At 41.8% G+C, this 24,579-nt stretch overlaps 1 protein-coding gene across 1 annotated transcript in view; it reads left to right on the forward strand.

Annotated features, from left to right (window-relative positions):
* Window positions 1-23,980, forward strand: part of NDUFAF6 (NADH:ubiquinone oxidoreductase complex assembly factor 6) — a 106,164-nt gene extending 82,184 nt beyond the window's left edge. Inside the window, exons 7-9 of the mRNA XM_073631995.1 lie at window positions 8,041-8,142; window positions 20,668-20,724; window positions 23,839-23,980. Of these exons, the coding sequence (XP_073488096.1) occupies window positions 8,041-8,142; window positions 20,668-20,724; window positions 23,839-23,967 (288 nt within the window). The 3' untranslated portion in view covers window positions 23,968-23,980. The remainder of the gene's footprint in view (window positions 1-8,040; window positions 8,143-20,667; window positions 20,725-23,838) is intronic.
* Window positions 23,981-24,579: the final 599 nt, after the last annotated feature.

A 24,579-nucleotide genomic window follows, 5' to 3' on the forward strand; every position in this document is an offset into this window, starting at 1 on the left:
GAGGACTCGGCTTACGGCCGCAGTGTACTGAGGGCTGCCGTATAAGTTCTGATGGCTATTGCTTGGCAGGGTGTCTCCCTCCCCTCAAGGCTGTTGCTCTGGGATGTCCCAGTAGGTAATGAAAAAAATAGGACTTTTTCATCCTACTTACCTGTAAAATCCTTTTCTTTGAGTACATCATGGGACACAGAGATCCCTCCCCTCTTTTTTGAGGATTCAGTGCTTGCTACAAAACTGAAGTGCTTCCTGTGTGGGAGGGGTTATATAGGGGATCACCTCCTGTCTGAAGACTTTTGGTGTCCATTCACCTGGAGATAGAGTATAACCCAGTAGGTAATGAATATTAGCCTGACTCTGTGTCCCATGATGTACTCAAAGAAAAGGATATTACAGGTAAGTATGACGAAAAAAAATCCTATTTTTTGCTAGTGAGGAATATGAGACAACCCTAGTAAAAACTGAAGGTAATATGGGCACTTACGTTTTCTTAGTATAAAAAGTATATACAATTTTGTTGCTTAATAATTACATTGGGCCTGTGTTATGTGGCACTGACTGCCATGGAAGGAGTTTGTCTCCCACGCTGTCAGTGACTTGGCACTTCACATTGTTTTGCTGAAAAATTTTGCGAATCTGCGTCATCCCTGTTCGGCAGAGTCTATAGCCCTGGAAACGTGCACCAGCATAATTAAGTAAATGTATTTTGCCTTGTGTACCAGTTTCCCACACAGACACTTTGAACTTGTTTGCATAGTAGTTCCAAATAAATAGTGCTGATAAAAATATTCACTTGGCTCATAATTTGTATCATTTTATAATACATAGTCTTATGCAGGGGAATTGAAGAACAGATTCCTTAGTCCTCAATTTACCCTCTTGTCAACCACGTAACGCAGCAGCATGAATAGTGTTGCTTCAACACCCATCTGCCACACATATTTATCCGCGGTGACCTGAGGTTGTGTGCTAAGAGCATGCTCACCCTATGCACCCGGCACACTGACTTGTCACTGATTGCTTCCGGTCATGACTTCTGATCAGGAGCCAGCAAGATGGGCTCCTGATCATGTGACCACAGTAAGAGAAAATGACAGTGATCACATGATTGAGAAGCTGCACTGCTTCCTGGGCATGAAAGCTCTCTTAAAGGGCTACCAAAAGGCAGCATGAAGTAGTTATCAAACCCCCAAACTTGTTTTAGTATAAAGCCCTAGCAGGCCTGCATCTAAAAGGTTAAAGGAAAGCACTGCACTAAAGCATTTTACAACACCATTTGGCAGAACAGCCCAGAGGTATATATGTGCCAAAAAGAGAAAAACGTGAATCAAGCAGAGAAAAGAGTACAAAAGATCAAGGTAAGTGAGAGAAAACCAAAACCAAAGAGAGGAGAGAGAGAGGGAGAAAGGAGGAAGGAGCAGTACAGGAAGACCCCCCGGCTCAGGGACAGGTCAGGTAGCAGACTACAGAGGGTCTAATCTAGCCGGGTATAGATTTGGTAAAGTATGAAGTTGTATATACCAGTAGGATTCCGAGGAAGGTGACTCATAAGTCTCTTGTGTGGAGACCCAGGATAGGAAAGTACAGGTTGATAAAAAGTGGCGTACCCGCAGGAGGCCATGGGATGACCATCTCCTGGCTGTTTCATACCTGGAAGAAAGAGGGAGTTGTTCAGGATAGGCAAGAGGGGAAAAAAGGGGGACGTGAAGGAGCCCAAAAATCAAATGTAATCCCAAATTTTTCAAGCTATGTCACATTAGGTGGCTCCCTAAGGATGGGCATAATTTTTGATGGAGCCAAAGTAAAGCATAGAATGATCTATCCGGTTTTTTTTTTTTGCTTCATCTACACACTACTTGAGCTGGTCTTTTTTGCGCAGCTATCTGGGTTGGTGTATCCTCAGCAATAGGTTTGGAGGCCATACCTATACCCCACTCTATTAGCATATGTGGGGCCTGCCTAAAATGTGACCTTAAGGCACTGGTTTGGCTCTGCTTGTGGCACTTGTCAGATCCTTCTGTACTGTGTTAGCCGCAGAGCGCTGTTGAAGAACATTAGCAAACAGCCTTTTCTAAGTCTAGCCATAAATGCTTTATTACTTAGCCATTCCAGGACATAAACGCTGTTTTTGAGATATTCATTTGTTGTTTTGGCATCGTTTTTGGTATCTATGTCTTGCTAGAAGACAAATCTTCTATGTTAAGAGTCAGGTTGCCTGCCCGCAGCATCAGCTTTTCCTCCAGGATTTTCGTGTGTTTTGATGTATTCAATCTGTATTCAGTCTGCCCTCACAAACCTTCCTGGGCTTGCTGCAGAGAAACATCTTCACAACATGATGCTGTCACCACCATACTTGGAGGGTCCTCTTAAAAGGGTCGGAATAGTGCATATATGATGATGTGCAATGTTTTGCTTACGCTTAAGGAGAGAAACCAACATATGTCTGGTTTGCTGCATTGATTCCCAAGCTTTGTACTGATCATTGATACTGATTCTTGTAGAATGTCTCATACTGAAAAATGTTTGCGAACTGTTTAAAACAGATGCAGATGGGAATATGAAATCTTGATCCCAGTCTGTCAGCTGAATGTGAGGCAGCAGGGTCTTTCATGACCAGCCTGACTTTAGGAAGGCACCTCAAATTGAATCATAGAGAAGGAATGCCTTTTTGGTATCAGCACTGTGATTAATGTGAAGACTTCCACTACTTCGTAACAAAAAGGAAATCAAATCTGGAGTGCTAATACTAAATGTCAGTTACCTTTGGTGGATTGAACCACTCTCTTCAGTCAAGTTTCGTGACAGAATTTCCTTACGATAATTTGTGTCATCACCACCTTCCAAAAGTGTCCATCTATCATTTTATTTATCCTGCTTTATAGATGTTCTACTGAGCAAATAAGACTCTTCCACCAGGATTTACAATAATTTGTGGCTGAGTGTCCACATAGTAAGGTTGAATAAAGACACCAGTCCATCCAGTTCAACCTGAGTGAGTGTGGGTGCATGTCTCCAATCATCCCTATTTTTATTTAAGGTACCCATATAGTGCAGCCAATTCACGCAGCACTCCGCACATACATCATACACCCGCATTGGTCCCTACCCTCAAGGAGCCCACAATCCAAGGTCCCCAACTCACATTCATATACTAGGGCCAATTTTTGAACAGAAGCCAATTAACCTACCAGCATGTCTTTGGAGTGTGGGAGGAAACCAGAGTACCCGGAGGAAACCCACGCAGGCACAGGGAGAACATGCAAACTCCAGGCAGGTATTGTCTTGGTTGGGATTTGAACCAACGACCCTTTTTACTACTAGGCGAGAGTGCTAAGCACTATACCACTGTGCTGCCCAATGAATACCCTTGGCCATAAATTGTTTCTTGTTTCTTCAGAAGTCACTCCATGTGTCATCTACCCAACAAAACTTGTGTTGAATTGGTCTTTAAACAAAACTGTATACGTTAGTTGCTAGGTATTTCAGAGGGAAGGTTAAAGAGTAACTCCCACTTTTGTTGAGGAAAAAAAAAAAAACCCACCCCCGGGTGACCAATGTACATTGACGGCACTTTTTTTTTCTCAAAAAAGATTTTATTGACAAAAGGAATTATCAGCAAAAGACAAATAATATAGGTTTTACAAACATATGGATGAATCTGAATGGGTTACATAGATTCGACTAATTGATTAATCGATTATGAAATTAATCGATTACTATTTTCATAATCGATTAATCGGCCAGTAAGATAATGTGGTTAAAAAAAACTAAAATGAGCCCTTTATAGTACAAAAAGAGCAAATAATCGCTACTGAAAATATTACTTTCACAGTTCTACAGTAAAAAAAAATGAACCCCTTACAGTAGTTATTATTTGCTTTTTTTTTGTACTATAAAGGGCTGATATTCGTTTTTTTAACCCCATTATGTTACTAAACGTCTTACACCTGGTTCACATCTATGTGTTTTTTGGTGCTTTTTGCAGAAACGGACTACAGTTCATTTACATGGTTTCCTATGGGACACGTTCACATCGATGCTTTTTCAGCCGCTGCGTATTTGGAAAGCGGCAGGGACTTTTTTTAACGCAAAACAGTGCTTTTTTGGTTCAACATACTTTAATGGAGAAGCTGCAGAAAAGCATGTAATGCGTTTTTGCAGCAATTTGTGTTTTTTAATCTGCCCAACAACAAATTGGCCAAAAAAAATGCAAAAACGCAAATCGCAGCAAAATCACGTGCGCAAAAATCAAAACGCACAGCAAAGAGCACTGCAGAAACAGAACAAAAGCAAACTGCATAGATGTGTACAGAGCCTTATGCTGGCCACACCGATCAATTTTCAGATGAGAAAATTCAGACGAAAGATTTGATGAATGAACATTCAATGAACATTCGATGAATGAAAGAAATTTTCACTTGTTTTTAACATTCTGTTTTTAAAATAATTGTAATTTCTGAACGAAAACCACATCCACTGTCTGATAATTCCTTTCACCAAGAAGTTTTTTTATTATTTCCAAATTTTCCCATTACTGTGGTTGAAAATGAATGTCGATTTGACCCCACTAACGATTAGAAAATCGAACGAACGTTCTTATCTCTCCTCTAGTAGTATATACAGTACATCTCCTCTTATAGTATATACAGTATATCTCTTCTGTCTGTTATTCTCAGAGTGGATTAGATATTTTGCTCCCTAACCATATAGTTGGTTATATTTATTTACCACTGCATAGGGATATTTAAGAATAAATTGCCTTTTTTTAAAACTTTACATATTAAATAAATTGTACACCACACTTTTTTTTTTTTTAAGGTTATTAACCGATTAATCGATTAATCGAAACAATAATCAGCCAACTAATCGATTATGAAAATAATCGTTAGTTGCAGTCCTAGATTCATGTTCACATAAATGGTTAAACTGTTGACAATAGAACCAATTAACTAGTATTGAATGTGAATTGGTAATAAACAATATGAATAAGATACTGTTGCTGTCTAAGACCCCTTTCACACTGAGGCGCTTTACAGGCGCTACAGCGCTAAAAATAGAGCCTGCGTAGTGCCTGTAAAGCGCTGCTCCTGTCTCTCCAGTGTGAAAGCCTGAGTGCTTTCGCGCTGGAGCTGTTAAAAAAAACTCCTGCAAGCAGCATGTTAGGAGCGTTGTATACACCGCTCCTGCCCATTGAAATGAATGGGCAGCACGGCTATCCCACTGGCATATCGCTACAGCAGCGCTTTGCTGTGGTTTTAACCCTTTCTCGGCGACTCATGGGGGGTAAAAGCGCCCCGCTAGCGGTCGAATAGCGCCGCAAAAATTTACTGCCGACACACCCACCGACCAAGTGTGAAAGGGGCCTAACTGAGTTAAGTGCAGCATAAAACTGAGAATCTGTTGGCTTGAGATTAGTCTTTGCTGTGAATACTGTAACCAAATATCAGTTTCTTACAAAGGATGGTTTAATATGCTTGAATGAGAATGAAAATGGGTACGTGTTGAATGAGTATATTTGTACATAGGGAGATAAGGTGGAATATAAGTGCATATGACCCGCATATACACTATAGATAAGATGAGAAATGTGAAAAAGCTTAGGTGGGATGAGGTGAATGGAATGGGAATGGGTGGGAGAGAGGAGACAAAAATAAATAAATAAAATAAAAATAAAATAAATAAGAGGAGGGAGACTTGTATGTGATGCAGGAGGATGAGTGAGTGTCTCCGTGTGTGAGTTTTGAAGGTGAGGAGAATAAATTCTTTCTACTTAATTCTGGTTCAGTGAGTATGGCAAGAGCTTGGTGATAATCCATTATATCAGTAAAGTGGGTTAAGAAGTCTGCGATTCTAAAGTTTGAGAATACTGGGGGTATGGAGAACCAGTCTAACCTTTAATTTTGGGCTCGATGAGAGCGGCCCATTTCCTGTGTGTAGTCCTTGTGTGGAAGTGTATACAACAAGCCCATGTAGATGTAAATGAAGGTACTTAAACAAACTTTGTTACAGAGTCCTACCTGTTTCTACTTGGAAGAAAATGCTGTTTGTTGTCTACACAGTGCACCTAAATGACTTTTATTATTACTATTAGGCCCCTTTCACATGTGTGGACGCTCGTTTCACCAGTTCAGTTACTATTTTTCATGCAAAAATGGATTTACATTTGTTTTTTGTCCGATACGTTTTTTTTTTTTTTTAACGGAAAAAAAAGGGCTTTTGATCCGTTCTGAAAAGTGGATGTTGACGAAATCAGATTTAAAAGAATGTAGATGGATGATCATCCCTTTACATTCGTCTTTCCATAGAGATGCATTGATGTTCGTTTTCCACCTGTCAACAGATGGATGAAAAGCAGACAAACGGTCCGCATGTGTGAAAGGGGCCTTATTCAGCTGAAGCCCTTGTAGTGTTCTAATGAGGAAAATGCAGGGTATGCATCGCTTTTAAAAGTGATTAACCCTTTCTGAGCATCTCCACAAAGAGTGACATTTTTGTTGCAGAGGATGCCTATAATATAACTTGTATCTTAGTGCAGACTTATGGGTAAGTCAGTAAACCAATCAAACAAGCAGGAAATTACATTTCTGGGGGTATTCTGGATATCAGTGGTGTATGTACGCCTCTCCAGGTTGCCCTATAGCATTGAATTGTACAGAAAATTACAGGGCTGCAGATTGAAAAGCAAAGGTAATTTTTAATTACATTCAATTACAATATGGCTTGTGTAGCGATTTTGTATGTGCTATATTGTAATTTTTCTTTGTCATTTTTTTCCCGCAAAAGTAGAGTTACCCTTTGATGTTGTATTTGAGGTGAGGCAGACTACCCTTTTGTGTGGCGGTTTGTACTGGGAAGGGAGCTGTGCCAAGTCTTTACCATTTGATTACATTTCTGAGTACATCCATGTGTTCAGTAATGTACTTTATTGCAGGAAATTACCTGGCCAATGTGTTTTATGGGAATATTAAGTGCAGCGCTAATCCATATTGTGTGTATATATATATATTAGAAAATTGTGCAAGTATGCAAACAGTAAGTATAACACATTGACTGAAAATTAAAATAAAGTGTTAGGTGCAAACAGCAATAAATGAATATAAATACAATTCATAATTTGAAATCACCAAAAAATCCATACATAAGAAATGGCATTGTGAATAAATGACCCATGAGGGAAAAAACAAAAAACAGTCCAAACAGGTGAAATGAAATCACAAGTTAGGTAGAAATCCATGTTGAAATTGAGGATATATTTAACCTCTGAAGGATAGGCCACCATCCAGTAAGAAATCACCATAGATTTTGAATCCACCACCGAAAAAAATGGATACTTTTACCGGACTCAGTGGACCCAATGCCAGCGGCATGGAGTCAAACGGGCATGGAACTCGGAACGTGGTCACTCTCAGGAAACATGTGAGGTCAGCTTCCGTTCAACCTTGTCACCGGACCCAATCATGGACTCCACCATTCATAAAAGAAAAAGGCTATCACATAGTATAAAAAACCATCAACTATGGGTTTTATCGTAAAAGGTAGAACACTTATATCAATAATGATATAAACAGGCGAGAAGGTATGTGATCACAAATCCATCCAAGAAGCGCAGTAACATGGAGCTAGTTCAGTCTCCCCGGCCGGTTTCGTTCAATAGAACATCATCTGGGGCATGAGCCAGCCCCGCACACACTGTACATATATATAAGCTTACAAATTTCATCTAATTAGTAAAATTGATAAAAGCTGGTCACACACGGCATCAAGATCAATACTGACATCCAGTGTGCACACCAAGCCTCAATATGAGATTGTGTTTTATGATATAGTAATTGGTGGTGCAGTTGTTTGCACATGAACTGTGTGGACTCGCATGTGGCTGCTGTGCGTGCAGGTGTGGAATCGGGCAGAAACCTTTTTTTTCATCTTCTCTATTTCAGAGCAATATGAGACAACTTGACTGAGCTGTGTATTCTCTAATCCCTGCTGGATAGACATGTTTATTTTTATTTATGTATCTTTTTTTTTTTTTTCCCCTTCCTGCAGCATGGGGCTTCACAGGAGGATTTCATTAGAGGGAGCCAAGAGAGAAATGTCAAAGATGTTGTATACGATATTGCCAGTCAGGCTTATGTACACCTAGAGCATGTAAGTATATAGTTATTTAATGATAAAAGGATGATATGCTAGCAGGACTCTGTACTGTTCATTTTTATGCTACGTTTGTAGATCATCCCCTGGTCTGGTCACATAAAAAAACGTTATGCGTAGATCCAACTCAGAAAGTCTTTTGTTGCTGGGCATGAAAATGTGTATTTTTTTATGGGTGAAGGATAGTTTGGTGAATTTCCCAATTAATTTTTATATCGAAGTCTCCTTGCTGGAGTTCTCGGTCCTACTGCCATTTGTCTTGCGAGTTTCTATGCTGCTTCTGTATTATCAGTATTGTTAAATGAGTGGGCCAGCAGAGCCCATGACGGATGTAAAATGTGAGTAACTGCAATTGGAAACCGCTCAGCTGGCTACCAGGACTAACTGTCATGGAATGCTGTTTATTATTACTACTATAAAGCAGGAAGCGCAATTTATATAAGTATTGAGCACATATCCCTTAATCACATTATTTATGTACACCAATCAGCCATAACATTATGGCCACTGACAGGTAAAGTGAACAACTTTGATTTTATTGTTACAATGGCAGCTGAAAGAGGGGGGGGGGGCAGGACATATTAGGCAGCGAGTGTGTTGATAGCATAAAAAATGGGCAAGCATAGGGATTTCAGTGACACTGACTAGGGCCGGTTTGTAATGGCCAGGTGACTGGGCCAGAGCATCTCCAAAACTGCGGCTCTTGTGGGATGTTTCCAGTCTGCAGTGGTCAGAACCTACTAAACTGCTCCAAGGAAGGAAAATCGGCAAACCTGCAACAGGACCATGGTTGGCTAAGGCTCATTGATGCATGTGGGGAACAATGGCTGGCCTGAGTAGTCTGATCCAGTAGAAGAGCTACTGTAGCTCAGATTGCTCGTTCTGATAGCGAAGTGTCAGAATACACAGTGCATAGCAGTTGCGTATGGGGCTGTGTATCTGCAGATTATACAATGAGCACTTGAGCATCAGAACTGGAGCATGGAGCAATGGAAGCAGGTGGGCTGGTCTGATGAATTCAAGAATGGTTTGAGGAACACAACGGCGAGGTATTAACTTGGCCTCTAAATTCTCCAGATCTCAATCCAATTGAGCATCTGTGGGATGGGCTGGAAAAACGTGTGATCCATGGAGGCCCTGCCTTTGAACGTACAGGGCTTAAAGATCTATTACTGATAGCTTGGTGCTTAATATAGCATATCTTCAGAGGTCTAGTGGTGTCCATGTCTCGACAAGTTATGGTGGGTCGTCATAATGTATTGACTGTTCGGTGTGTGTGTCTGTATGTGTGTATATATAGGACCTACAGTGCCAGCATCTCCCTGTTTCTGCTTCCTTCACTCTGTGGGTATCTGCTTCCTCCACCTCTCCTGCTGTATCTTGATTATTCCCACATTAGCCATTACAATACCAATCATCAGGGGGCAGCTCTAACACAAGGAAGCAAAGCCCTGCCTCTATAAGATGGATGCCTCCACACAGACACCATGCAGAACAGTTTTTTTTCCTAACACCATGACCAGAGAAATCGTGTTACCATTGTAACACTTTACTATTGGGAAGTGACCAGGATCTTTTTTTTTTTTTTTTTTTTTGCACATTGCTTATAGCAGTGAATTTCATTGCTATAAGCATGCATTTTATTGATTGAAATCGATCCTTTCAGTTTTTTTTTGTTGTGATTGACCAAAGCTAATCGCATGATACAGATGGGCTGTGATTGGCCCTGTCTGCTCACAGTGATCACATGGTACAATCACAGCTAGCAACACAATTGTATACAATGGATGGCATGAAAGGAAGCCATCCATTGTTTACAATTGTCATGTGATCTGCTGTGATTAGTCACAGTGATCACATGATACTGGCAGCAAACCGGTACAATGATCGGCCATCCGGTATACACGGCCGATGACAGATCACGCCATTGCGTGGTCCTGTGTTCTGGGAGGACGTCATATGATGTCCTCCCAGAACAATAGTGCTCCTGCCTGGCCTGTAGTAAAATAGTAGTCATATGACATGCTTCCAGAACACAGGGCCACGCAGCACCGCGATCCGTCACTGGCCATATCCACCGGACACAGCCGATGACTGATCATTGAAGGTGCTATAAAAACAACAAACATCTCATACTTCCCTATTGGTTGAACTAGATGGATTTGTGTCTTTTTTTTTCAACCAGACTAACTATGTAACCTGCTCTGTACAGTGGCTTTCCTCTTCTTCTCGGGCCCCCCGCCGGCACTCCTGGCTTCTCCCCCTTAACCAATGCTCCCAATAGCAAGCTGCTTGCTATGAGGGGTACTGGTGCATGCCCGCTCCCGTGCTTTGCTCTATGCATCCATAAGACACAAAGAACTGCGGCTCAGCTCTGCTCTCCGCTCTTTCCTCCTTGACTGGCTGTGATTGACAGCAGGGAGAGCAAATGGCTCCCTCTGCTGTCTCAGCCAATGAGGAGAGGGCTTCCCGGGCACAGCTGAGGCTCTCATGCACATCGCTGGATTGAGAGCAAGCTCAGGTAAGTATTAGGGGGCTGTGGGGGGGCAGCACACAGAAGGGTTTTTACCTTCATGCAATAGAATGCATGAAATTAAAAAACCTTCAGCCTTTACAACCACTTTAATGGCCCCAAAATATTGTGCTTTGTCTTTGACAAATAAATGTACCTTTTTTATTTGTGAAATGGTGTGCAGGTGACATTTTGCTTTCTTTTGCTGTCATGGAGACCCGTGGAGAAAGCGCCACTAATGAGTGTAACTTGTGTCTTTTTATGCAAACACATTTCACGTGTATCTTTTTGACTTTCATGATGTATATACATTCAGCCTAATGAACACATCACAGTATGTTGGCCAGAGTATGTTCTTATCGAAGTAGCTGTAAAGAACAGCTGTCTGCATGCCAAGCTTATCTCTTATCTCCTTAGCTTGCTGTCTGTATTATGATAATTCTTGCATTATATCACCTAGAGAGGAGGTGTATGTACCTTGCAGGGCCACCTTATATAACTGATAATGGCTTTGGCCTTCTCTAAAGTGCTCAGTCATGTTTTACTATCAATTAACATTACCCGTCTTGCATTCAGACCCTTAGAAATAATTTAGTTACTCACTGAGAGAGAGCAAGAACCACTTATATTCTGTAATGGAAATATGTAAATCCCTATTTAATGCAGTATTACTTGCCTCAAACAGCCCCTTAGCATATAGTAGCAGTGCACTCTGCCTGCTGATGATTGAAGTTCTTGATAGGCTGAAATTTGGCGAGATTTCAAGCTGAACTTAAAGCAAACAGCTAAACACAGATAGATAAAATACATAGGGAAGAGTGATTTTACCTGCCAAAGGGTTTATATTTCTGTCAATCTTTGCCTGAGATTTACACAGCGCTGTCACACAACACAGTCCTGTCTGGCATGGCAACAAACATGATTATTTTCTTATCTGCAAATAAAGTGGTTTTTAAGCCACTGTGTAAAGTAAATCCCCTCTGTTAGAAAATGTCCTATGCTCCAGCGTCTGTGCTTTGTAAAAAAAATATGTCCATTACAACCTTATTTCACAGCAGCGCTGTGACTCCTCGCTGCTCCCTTTCCCGATCTGACAGCTGCAGCGGGAGGGACCGAGAATCCCCCGCTGATGTCAGTCAGGAGGAGGAGAGAGCCTAGACATAAGCTGAAGAGGAGAGCAGCGCCGAGCGGCGCTGTGAAATAAGGTAATGGGCATATTTTTTACAAAGCACAGACACTGGGACATAGAACATTTTCCAGCAGAGGGGATTGCATGTACTTTACACTGTTACTTCAGCAACAGGAGGGGAGCAGGCCGTGACACAGAGCTGACAGGCAGGGTGGGGAGGGGGGGAGAGAGGACCGAGGAGAGCTGCAGATGGCTGTGGACAGAGACCACAGTGTCAGGGCTCATCAGCAGTAGTGGTTGGTGGTATATTGTAAACCCCCCCCCCCGGTCGGTCACCAGCCCCACCGTGCATCTCCTCCCTCCTCCTCCTAGATGGCCAATAGGATTGGTTCTCCTCTTGGCCAATCGGGTGATGGGTCTCATGACCCGCTTCCTGATTGGCGGGAAGGAGAATGAGGAAGACAATAGTGAATATTCATTTACTATTATCACACAACTGGGTGAGCACTGCGCCCCAGCCCACCCAGTTTTGAAGCCTTCTAGAGCCTCTGGCTCTAATCACGTGCTTAAAAGAAAAACCCCATTGGAATCCATGCGTCCGGCACCCCGCATGTGCATTAGGGGTCCAGACGCATGGATAGGGGGACTGCACCCTGCATTATGGGCCGCCACTGCTCAGCAGCCATGATAAACCGTGGTCAGTTTAGAGGGGAGAGGGCAGAACCAGGCAGGATCCGTCAGGTATTTCAGGTGATACAGGGGGCCAAATTACACAGCACAAGCACTGTGCGTATAACATGCTTCTAAACTAACAGGATCCAATATTTTTTTGGGGGGTTAGAAATGCTTAACCGCTTGCCGACCAGCCGCCGTCATTATACTGTGGCAGGTCGGCACACGATCCCGTGAGCTGTCGTAGTCATACGTCAGCTCCTTCAAGCGGGATAGCAGGCGCGCACACCCGCTGCACTCGGGGGGGGGGGGGTGCCGATGCTCGTGGCCGACGGTCTCGATGGCCGCCGGCTACGAGCGATCGCGGGCATGAGAGGCAGAACAGGGACGTGTTTGTGTGTAAACACACAAATCCCTGTTCTGTTCTGTGAGGAGAGACAGATCGCGAGTTCCTAATAGCTAGGAACCACGATCTGTCATTTCCTCTAGGTCAGTCCTCTCCTCCTAGTCGCAATCTGTGACATTTTGTCACAGTCCTGATAAAAATCGCAGATCGCCGCCATTACTAGTAAAAAAAAAAAATTATAATAATGCTATAAGTCTATCCCCTATTTTGTAGACACTATAACTTTTGCGCAAACCAATCAATATACGCTTATTGCAATTTTATTTTTTTTACTCAAAATATGTAGAATACATATCGGCCTAAACTGAGAAAAAAAATTGCTTTTTTAAAAAAAATAATGGGGTTATTTATTATAGCAAAAAGTACAAAATATTGTGTTTTTTTTTTTTTCAAAATTGTTGCTCTTTTTTTTTGTTTATAGCGCAAAAAATAAAAACCGCAGAGGTGATCAAAAGACCAAAGAAAGCTCTATTTGTGGGGAAAAAAAGGACACCAATTTTGTTTGGGTGCAGCGTTGCACGACCGCGCAATTGTCAGTTAAAGCGACGCAGTGCCGAATCGCAAAAAATGGCCTGGTCATTCAGCAGCCAACTCTTCCAGGGCTGAAGTGGTTAAAGTAACACACGTCTAGTCCCTCCTCCAACCGAAAACCTGAACAATGAAAAGCGAAGCAGTAAGCTGATGAGCTCCTCTTTCTTTCTGCTCTCTTCTTCTATCAGCATGTTCACTGCGACTCAGTGGCTCTTTGTGCTGCTTCTCCCTCTCCCAGTCTGAGCTCTGCTGTACAAGGGGCAGCAAGAGGCCCAAACCCAGTCAAATGTAGGTACTTGCAGTGCTTCAAAAAAACATTTTTTTTTTTTTTTTTTTTAATATATATCTGCCTGAATTCAGCTTTAAAAGCTTTTTCCTGTTAGAACTCACTTCAAGTGATAGAGCTTTTAAAGACACCGCCACTCTCTTTTTTCTTTTATTAAAAGAAAGATTCAAGATCAAAGCATTTCCCTTGCAGGTTTTCAGAATTTCTCTCTCTTGCAAAGAAGAAAAGAAGAAATACACACTCAGCCTTCTGGCTTGCACATACAGCACTGCTTTTCTTCTGGCCTTCCACTTTAGGCCCTTGTCTGTCTCCTACAGACTGTTTTCTCACCACCTGTGTTTGTATAGCTGGCAGCCCTTTGCTGCTCTGGCTCCCACCTCTCCCCTAGCCCTGCTGACTCCTGGGCAAAGACCTTGTGTCTGCCGAGGTGGAGCCTAGAACCCTAGTCAGGTCATTCCAAACAAACCCAGCACACATTTGTCCAATTAGTGTGCTTGGGGTTCTGAAAACCAGGACTAGAGATTTCATCCCACCCAGATGACTACAAAATCTCCTGGCTCCAGGTCAAAAAAACTGATTTTACTAAACCATGAGGAAACTAAAAAGCTGAATGACAAAAGCCCCCTGGAGCCCCTCACCCCACCTGGATGAGAATCCTGGGTCATGAACTCTTTCTACACTTTGGCAGGGCAGACGACTGCCACACTGTCCTTGCAACACCAAGACAAGAAATGATGGGAGTGGTTGACTCCAGGACAAGAAGATACAGACAACCGTAATAAAAATTCTAACAAGTGATGACCAATTTGCACTAAAACTTTTGGCCTCAGGCGCTGCTTTAAGACTGCACCGGGACAGTACTGTGATGTAACATGTTACGTCACAGTACTTCCTCCTAGTATGAAAGCTCAGGCAGACCTGCTGCTGCTGGTATAGTGATCTATTACTAGATGATTGAAGTCAGCAGTGAATCTGTTGCTGCACAACTCTTTAATTTGGGAGGATATATATATATTTTTTTATTTTAAAGTGGTTCCATAGGCTTTTTTTTAATTCAAATTAAAAAGAAGTTTATACTTCCTTGCTCTGTGCAATGATATTGCACAGAGAAGTCCCTTACCTCTTCTTTTTTTAGCGGTCCCCTGCCATTGTTCTCCCCTCATTTTCACTGCCTGTGCCCACATAGCAAGCTGGCGCTCCCTAGCCAGGCTGTGTGCGTCCATAGACAGTGTGGCTTGAAGAGGGAAGACCTGCTTGGATCGATTGAGGACTCAGGTAAGTGTTTGGGAGGGGATAGTATGTGTAGTAGGGGGGGATAGTAGGCAACAGCCCCCCCCCCCAATACTTACCTGAGCCTCATCTGGATCCAGCAATGTGCACGAGATCCTCGGCTCTCCGGGGACTCTCACTTCTCATTGGCTGAGGGAGCAGCGGAAGCCATTGTCAATCACAGCCAGTGTCGCCAATGAACGAGAAGGGGTGGGGCCAAGCCGCAGCTCTGCGTGTGAATGGACATTCAGAGCCACGGTTTGGGAGCAAGACTGCTTCGGTGCCCCCAGAGAAACTGCTTGCTCTGGGGGCACTTGGCAGGAGGGAGGGGCCAGGAGCGCCAGCGAGGGACTTGAGAAGAAGAGGATCTGGGCTGCCCTGTGCAAAACCACTGCACAGAGCAGGTAAATATAACATGTTTGTTATTTAAAAAAAAAACAAAAAACTTTAATATCACTTTAATTCACCTCCGTAACATCTCTAAAATGTGCCCCTTTTTAACAAATGAAACCACCAAGCTCCTCATTCACTCCCTTGTTAATCTCTCGCCTTGACTATTGCAACTCCCTTCTCATTGGCCTGCCTCTCCATAGGCTATCCCCTCTTCAGTCTATCATGAATGCTGCTGCCAGACTTATCCACCTTACCAACCGCTCAGTGTCTGCCAACCCTCTCCTCCAATCCCTACACTGGCTCCCAATCACCCAGCGAAATAAATTTAAAATACTAACCACAACATACAAAGCCATTCACAACTCTGCCCCGAGCTACATCACTAATCTTGTCTCCAAATATCACCCAAATTGTCCTCTCCGCTCCTCTCAAGACCTACTCTCAAGCTCTCTCGTCTCCTCCTCCCATGCTCCTCTCCAGGATTTCTCCAGAGCCTCTCCCATCCTCTGGAACTAGCTACCTCCACCTGTCCGGCTATCCCCTACTCTTGCTACCTTCAGGCAATCCCTGAAAACTCATCTCTTCAGGAAAGCCTATAGCGTCTCTAACTAATCTTTTACCACTTCCATCAGCTCATTCCCCACAGTTACAACCTTTTGTACCACCTGCCCCACCCTATAAGATTGTAAGCTCTTCTGAGCAGGGCCCTCTTAATCCTCTTGTATCTTATTGTATTACAACTGCATTGTCTCTCTTTTATATTGTAAAGCTCTGCGTAAACTGTTGGCGCTATATAAATCCTGTATAACAATAATAATGCAGAGGAGGCATTCAGGCAAAAAACATCTCAACTTTTTAGAACCACTTTAATCCCCAGGCCATAACAATTATGAGTGATCGGGATGATACAAGGGTAAATCAGGTGGTGAGGAGTTGACATTACACCTCCTCAACGCCTGTCAAAGGCCCGCTGTAAAGTGATCCAACACAGATTGTCAAAGGGCACTGCGTGTGTGGATGAACCCTAAGTGAATTTGTATGGACAGCTTTAGAACCCTTATGAATCACTGGTGTTTTCTTCCTGATAGGCCAGAGAAATTCCTCCATCAGCTTGCTTCATAGGCTGGAAAGTTTTCACCCAGTGTGTCCATTCATGTTTGGCGACCTGGCTGCAGACAAATGTCTGAGGGTGCAGTCTGTTTAACTTTAATTCCAGGTTTACTAGCTGGTGCATGAGATGGCTTTACACTATTCAAATCCATAATACTGGTGAAAATATACATCCCAGTGTGTCTGTATTGTCTGCCTGCTTTATAAAAATACAGATTAAAGCTGACTACACTAGTACAGGGATATGCAATAAGCGGACCTCCAGCTGTTGCACAACTACAAGTCCCATCATGCCTCAGCCTCTGGGTGTCATGCTTGTGGCTGTCAAAGTCTTGCTATGCCTCATGGGTCTTGTAGTTCTGCAACAGCTGGAGGTCCGCTAATTGCATATCCCTGCACTAGTAGAATTTCAGTTGAAATGTTTCGTTTTTAGAACAGTCATTCAATTTTCTAATTCTTTCTTTCTGTATTAAGACCAATCCATTGCTGCTCTCTCTCCCCTTGTATATGGTGACTGGTCTTGTATCTGCCAAACTGTAGATTTCAACAGTGGTCCCTCCCACACCTCTGCTCTCTGCACAGGCTATGTGGAGCTCAGTGATGTCACTTCTTTTATAAGGTAATAACTGGGTTTGCAAGGCATTTGGTGCACACAGAGTGAATTTATATACGTTCTGCCTATTGAGGAATATATTTAAATTAAAGATTTTGTGCCCCGAGTTCAGCTTTAAATTTGGAAGTATTTCGATTTTTATGAGTGATGACAGAATCACTCTAATGACCAATATAAGTTGTGTACGAGATAGCGATGTCTATTGTATTTTTTTTAAAGTGCATAAAAATACAGCTAAACTAAAAGCAGCATTTAAATTCTTTTGCTTGCAAATTCATAAGTCAAATATAATAAAGAATGAACTGCTGGAAATAGATTTTTCTAATGATATTCAGTCAATGGCAAAACCAGGTCCGCAGTCTGAGATTCCATGAGTTTGACAAAAACTGTACACAACGATGTTCATTACTTTTAGAAAATGTGTCTGCCCTGTTGTCAGGAACAGCAGGTAGTGTAAAAGTTATCAGAGCTTGTCTGGCATTTTCTTTATAGATGAAGTCTTGCTGAAATAGAAAAGAACCCATTTTTACTGTGATGCTGTCATGATCGGTTCTTTTGAACTCAATTGCACAAACAGGCACATTGTCCTTTAAAGTTATAATAAACCCTTACACAAGTCCACTGAACTGACCAGCCTCAAGTGATACTCAGTGATTAATCAAATTCTCCTATAAACTGTTGCTGTTTCTCTGTAGCCTTCTCTCCTCCACAGCTTTCTAAAGTACGCAGTTTAGATGGTATTTCTTAACTTCCAGGAGGCAGGGAGTGGAAATCTGATGTCACAAACTGCACAGCACAGAGCAGAGAGCCAAGTGTAATCTGAGACCTGAGTGGAGGCAAAGGACCTGCCTGCCTTACTGGGAAACATGCACATCTGAGGCTGTCAGTCACCTACTGCGTCCTGGGTGTGTGTGTGTTGTCCCCAGGATTGCCTATTGTGACTCATGCAGGTAGCAGAGGCAGGAGAGAGCAGACAGGAACCACACACAGTGCTGTGGGCTGGGAAAAGTACACACTGTATGGTGATATGCTTTTGTTTGTCACTTCAGATGTTTCCAACCACTTTGAGGTCATGTTTGATAAATGGGTGGGCCTGTCCTGCACCCTTACAAAGCAACTTCCTTTACATGCAATGAAAAGTATATCTAAGTTGTCTATAGACACCTGAGGGGGGGTTGGTTAAAGCTTGCAAAGTGTTCTGCAGCCTTTAAAGCTACAGCCAGTACATCCCTTATGTTTAGAATTTAGCACTTTAAAACTGGAGCTGAAAGTTGCTTAAGGTCTGGTTTACACTACTGTGGCTCTGTTATCTGCTTTTTACGTGGGCACAGCAGCCATTCATTTGAATGGACTGCCGTGTTCCTGAAAACCCAAAGAAAAAGTCCCTGCATAATTTTCAATATCGCAGCTCAAACAGAAACCACAAGTGCAGTGTGGTTCCCAGTGCAGGAAGTGGCTGCTATGATTTCCAGTGTGTGCAGGTGGTTGCAGCTGCGAGGACGGGTGCAGACCCACAACGGGAACCACCCACACAAGTGTGAACCAGGCTTTAAAGTAATTCAGTCAAAAACCTGTTTAGCCCAAATTAAGCATGAGCAGAGGATGAAAAACTACATGTTAAAATTATAATTTCCTCTTGAACCGGGGTGCAGGTGACCGTATAATGCAAATTGCAGGTGTATTTCACCAAGGATACATAGCTGCTGTGAACAGCCTACCACTAGTGAATTGCCTACCTGTGTAAACCTGCTCATGTATAAAGCCATACACCCCCAGGTTCAGACTGTGTGCATACAGGGTTGTACGCCAATAGAAATGTGGGGGTTTACATAGGTAGCTGCGTGAACCCCCGTACAGCCGCATACATCTATATTCATTTCTGTGCCTCTGCTGCACTGGAAGCCCAGGAAGTCCTATCCGCCTTGCCCAGTTCTCCCCTGCTGAACTGCAGAACACCTTCCTCATGTTATGGGATAAAGGAGAGGTTGTAGTTTTGTAGTACACCAGAGGAGGACTGCACAGGGCGGACAACACTGTTTTGACATTTAAGTGTAGCAGATGCTCTTTGTTGTTAGCTCAAACAAAAAGTTGGAAGCACACTGGATCAACGGGTATTTTTGTGTACTTGCAGTGGGTTTATAAGGATAAAACAAAAAAAATGGTCATGTATTGCAGAGATATACTGCATGTGGTTTTTTTATTTCACCCAGATGTCAAAAAATCCACTTGAAGCTTGTTCAGGCCCCGTTTACCTATGGGTGATTTGGAGTAGTGGGCAGAATCACCGTGATTCCAAATCACGCCAAGACGCACTTTTGTGTGCCGTTGAGCTTGAATGTCACCCCCAACGCGATTTTGCCACCATTATCGAGTGGCAAACTGTGCGAGAATTGCAGCAAACCACAACTGCAAAATCGTTCCTGGCTCAGGGCCTGAACTTTTTTTTGCCATGACAGTCGCACATAGATCAGCTCATACAAGTGAATAGGCTGCCCTATGTGTGACATGCATTTCTGCCAGAGAATCATGCTAACAAAATCGCAAGCAGATCCTGCTTATTTTACAGCAGGACGGTTTCTGTTGTATCTGCTAAATTTCAGCCTTTGTGTACCCAGCTTAAAATGGTTGTATAGGCAGAAGGTTTTTATATCTTAACGCAGTCTATGCATTAAGATATAACGCCTTCTATTAGCAGCAGCCCTCCCTAATACAGGGAACTTACCTGAGCCCATCTTGATCCGGCGATGTTGCACGAGAGACTCGGCTGTCTGGGACTCTTCCTCCTCGTGAGCTGAGAGGGAGAAGCCAGGAGAGCCAAAGAGGGACCCAAGAAGAGGAGGATCGTATTTGGGAACCCTGGATCCTGTTGGAGACTCCTACGACCTAACGCTTTGTGTCAACTGCATATTTATGGCCCGTTCCTTTTTGGACTGTCCTGGGCCCTGAAGGTAGGTAGTTGCCCTTTTTTCCCTCTCCCTCTTTCTCTACTCTTTTCCTTTTCTCTCTTTTATGTGTTTATACACTTGTGCAAAGGGTATTAATGGATATACTGTTTGAGATGTATACTAATCCAGTAAATTCATTCTGTTTAATCACTAAATGTCTGCACTGAACGGCCTCGTCGTTCGACGCTCAGTTGATTGTCTGTCAAATTGAACTGTGATGTTATGCACTCTATTTTCTGTACCCAATGCTGCAGATTTGTATATTTTTGTGAAAAAATAATAATAAAAACTGTCAGTTAAAAAAAAAAAAAAAGAAGAGGAGGATCTGGGCTCTGTGCAAAACCACTACACAGGGCAGGTAAGTATAACACATTTGTTATTTTTATAGAAAAAAAAATGAGACTTTACAATCACTTTAAGAATTATGAACGCATGTGTGGAAGATTCAATGCAGGTTTGTAGAATGCTCCACTGAAAAACAAATCTTTATCAAGATGTTTATTTTATCTGTAAACTCTGCAGTTGCAAAATAATGAATCACTTGTAAAATCTGAGTCATACCTTTTACTTTTCCATCTTGAAACATGTTGTCAGTCTGTACAGCAACAGATGCAGCAATAGAAAACTAACACAATTATTTTCACTTTGTCATTCAGGCACGTTCTTTCCAGAGGAAGGTTTCTGGGAAAGCATTTCCTGCCTTTAATATAACGGTAAGCATTCTTAGAACTGGCTGCTATTCTGTTGTCAACAGTCTGCTAGTAGAAGTTTCAAGGATACCTTCACATAAGTGTGTATAGCTTTGGTAGTGACTTGTTCATGAATTGCAATTTATTGTAAACATGCCGGGATAGAAATTTCCTAAAGTGAACCTGTGCGCTGCCCATCCTAAGTAAAGTAACAGGTTTACTATAAGGAGAAAGTTCTTTGCTCTCACTGACAGCCAGACCAAAGAAGAATTATCTGGTAAGGTATTGGCAATATGTGATGCCTCCACTGTACTCTGTGCCCGAGTGACCAGTCAACAGGTCCAAGCATTGTGGCAGAGAAAGTGAAAGAAATTGATTAATAAATTAATTTAAACTGCGCTCTCTCTAAAAATGAAAGACCTGAATAACTATAAAGTGCAAATGCATAAAAAGTGCGTACAAACAATGTCAGCAAACAAAATCATAAAATATAACGTAAGTCCATAAGAGACGACATCTAATAAGTGTCCAATATATATAAATTTAATTCAGTTAAGTGCATGTAAATCTTCTTGATCCTCGCGAACAGTGAGTGACTGTAGATCTTCCACCACCATCACCTGCCACACATCCTACTCACCAGAATTCCATGACACCCATTACAGGTAGTCAAAAGCGCTGGAAAAAGATTATGCCAATTGGGGGGGGGGGTTTCTCACAACCACAACGTCGGTCCAAACAGACGTCCAATCATTGGTGGAGAGATGAAAAGAAGAAAAGGGCTCCCATGCTGAAGTATATAACGATTTATTCAAAGGTTTAAAAAGTAAAAAAACACAAATATCCATCACAGCTAAACATCCATGTGTAAGGGAACGCCGTATGCGCTCCAGCTGCATTGCAAGGGGTGGAAGTAACATATCACGCTCGAGGCACCCTACACGTTTCGTCAGCACGCTCTGACGTCATCAGGGGTCATGTGATCGGATACGTCGCTTCTTATTTTGATCCAGTTCAATCCTTGCCTAATGCTCAATCAAAACTTCATATGTTAATACACAATTATATAGGACAATAAAAACAATATAAAAAATGCTAAATTAATTGAGTTTAAAATTGAAAAAAAATCTGAGAATATAAAAGAAAAAAATTACTTTAAGTGCTGCCATCTTGTGGACAAAAACCAGATGGCAATTAAAAATGTTTTTGAGAAAAAAGAGAATTATCAATTGAGCCATCTAGTGGCGAATGATGGGACTGAATTCAAATAAGTTGGAACACCTTTTACAATATTGCAAATAACCATTACGTAAGATCTAAACCTCTAGTAAATCCCTAATAATTAGATAAATAACAATTTAAGTCTATATCTACATTTATTCCCGCAGGAGTGAGTGTATTCAATTTGTAGATCCATTCCGTTTTTTTATATTAATTTATTTCTTTCACTTACGTTTAATTTACATCGAGCTGCTCTCATTATCATTATTATTATCTGTTTACACTTTTCACCATTCGCGCAGGTATGGGGTGCCCAACCAATTCCCCATTTATCTTCTTAGTATTGTGGCAGAGAAAGCATGCATAGCCCGGTGTAAAGGTGGCCATAGATGTTTTTTTTTTTTTCCACTGAGCCAGCGTGCTGAAAAAAATAAATAAAAAAGAACAGATTCTCCATCCAAAAGGTCCATATTAAAATATTAATGATTCCTCCTTTAAAATATGTTGTACACCTTTTCTATCTTACTCCTGAAAATGTAGGGATTATGAAACACACTTTTTTCTTATTATACGGATTACAATCAAACATAGATATGGTATTAGTCTTCTTATAATGATCCCTGTTCTGTCAGGGAAGTAGAGAGAGATCTGCTGTTCCTAGTGATCAGGAACAGCAATCTCATTCTACTCCCAGTCAGTCCCCTCTCCCCACAGTTAGAAACGCCTCCCTAGGGAACACTTAACCCCTTGATTGCCCCCCTAGTGTTAACCCCTTCCTTGCCAGTGACATTTATATAGTAACTAGTGGCTATTTTTAGCTCTGATTGCTGTATAAATGTCAGTGGTCCCAAAAAAGTGTCAAAAGTGTGCGTTCTGTCCGCCGCAATTTCGCAGTCCCGCTAAAAATCGCCGATTACTAGTGAAAAAAAAAATAATAAAAATACCATAAATATATCTCCTATTTTGTAGACGCTATAACTTTTGCGCAAACCAATCAATATACGCATTGGCCTAAACTGATGAAGACTTTTTTTTATTTCATTTTTTTTTGGGATATTACACCAAAAAGTAAAAAATATTGGGTTTTTTTTCCAAAATTATTGCTCTTTTTTTGTTAATAGCGCAAAAAATAAAAACCGCAGAGGTGATCATATACCACCAAAAAGCTCTATTTGTGGGGAAAAAAAAGGACATCAATTTTGTTTGGTTACAACGTCGCACGACTGCGCAATTGTCAGTTAAAGCGACGCAGTGCCGTATCGCAAAAAATGGCCTGGTCACTAAGGGGGTTATTCCTTCCGGGGCTGAAGTGGTTAAATGACAATTGAACTGCTAGTGTCAGAAATGCTAAAAAAAAAAAAAAAAAAAGTAATTATTTAAAAAAATATATATTATATAATCGAGAGAGAGAGATATTATATATGTATGTTTAAACTACATATTTCAACTATGATTAGTGTATCTTTCACATTGAGTTTATATATAGGGCAGCACAGCGGTGTAGTGGATAGCACTTTCACCTAGCAGTAAGAAGGGTCGCTGGTTCAAATCCCAACCACGACACTACCTGCCTGGAGTATGCATGTTCTCCCTGTGCCTGCGTGGGTTTCCTCCGGGTACTCCGGTTTCCTCCCACACTCCAAAGACAGGCTGGTAGGTCAATTGGATTCTGTCTAAATTGTCCCTAGTATGTATGAATGTGAGTTAGGGACCTTAGATTGTAAGCTCCTTGAGGGTTAGGGACTGATATGAATGTACAATGTATATGTAAAGCGCTGTGTAAATTGACGGCGCTATATAAGTACCTGAAATAAATAAATAAAATAAAAAAAAAATTTTTTGTTTTTTTTTGTTTTGTGTTGATAGGTCCACTATAAGTTCAAAATTGTCACACTGAAGCAAATATTTGTTTTCCAGGTTCCCTTGGACAGTTATCTAAAGAGACTTCGTAAAGCAGACTTCAATATCTTCCACCCTAGTTTACAAAGGAGAGACCCCTGGATTCCTTTGTCTTTATATATGCAGTCCTGGAGAAAAACCTATTAAAATGTAAAAATTTTCTCTCTTGTGCTCATTCCTGTGGCCTAAATGCAGTGATAAACCTATTAAAATGGTAACGGGAAGCTTTTCGTTCTTGCGTCTAAGGATTATGCAATCTCCTGCATTACAGCACAGATTCTGCTGTGCCTACAGTATGAAGCTGCATTCAATGTTATTTTGTTCCTTAATTTTTATAATATACCTGAGGCCTGAATAGAGATCACCTGTAAAGAAAAAAAAAATGTGAATGTACTTACCCTGCAGGCGGCTCATGTATGAAAATGCCAGTGTTTCTCCACTCCCTAACCACTGGAAATATATTTGACTTTTCCGTATGTGTAGAATACTTGCTCCCCTCTGGCTGCTGTGATCCCTGCAGGATGTACAAGCCAGTGGAAGGAACCACAGCAGCTAGCAGGGATGCAAGTAATTGACTTATTCAACGGTCAGATACTCGTTGAGGTTGCAGAGTGAAAAATTCTGTGGCTTTTGAATACATTAGATGGCAAAAAGGTAAGCTCCGTTCGCACTAGTATGTTTTCCCTTGCATCTGCCATCGTTCTGCAATGCATGACAATGGAAATCACAATATTCTCTGTGGTGCCATTCACATCAATG

Source organism: Aquarana catesbeiana, linkage group LG05 (genome assembly GCF_042186555.1).
Source record: "Aquarana catesbeiana isolate 2022-GZ linkage group LG05, ASM4218655v1, whole genome shotgun sequence".
In the NCBI taxonomy this organism is placed as follows: Eukaryota; Metazoa; Chordata; class Amphibia; order Anura; family Ranidae; genus Aquarana; species Aquarana catesbeiana.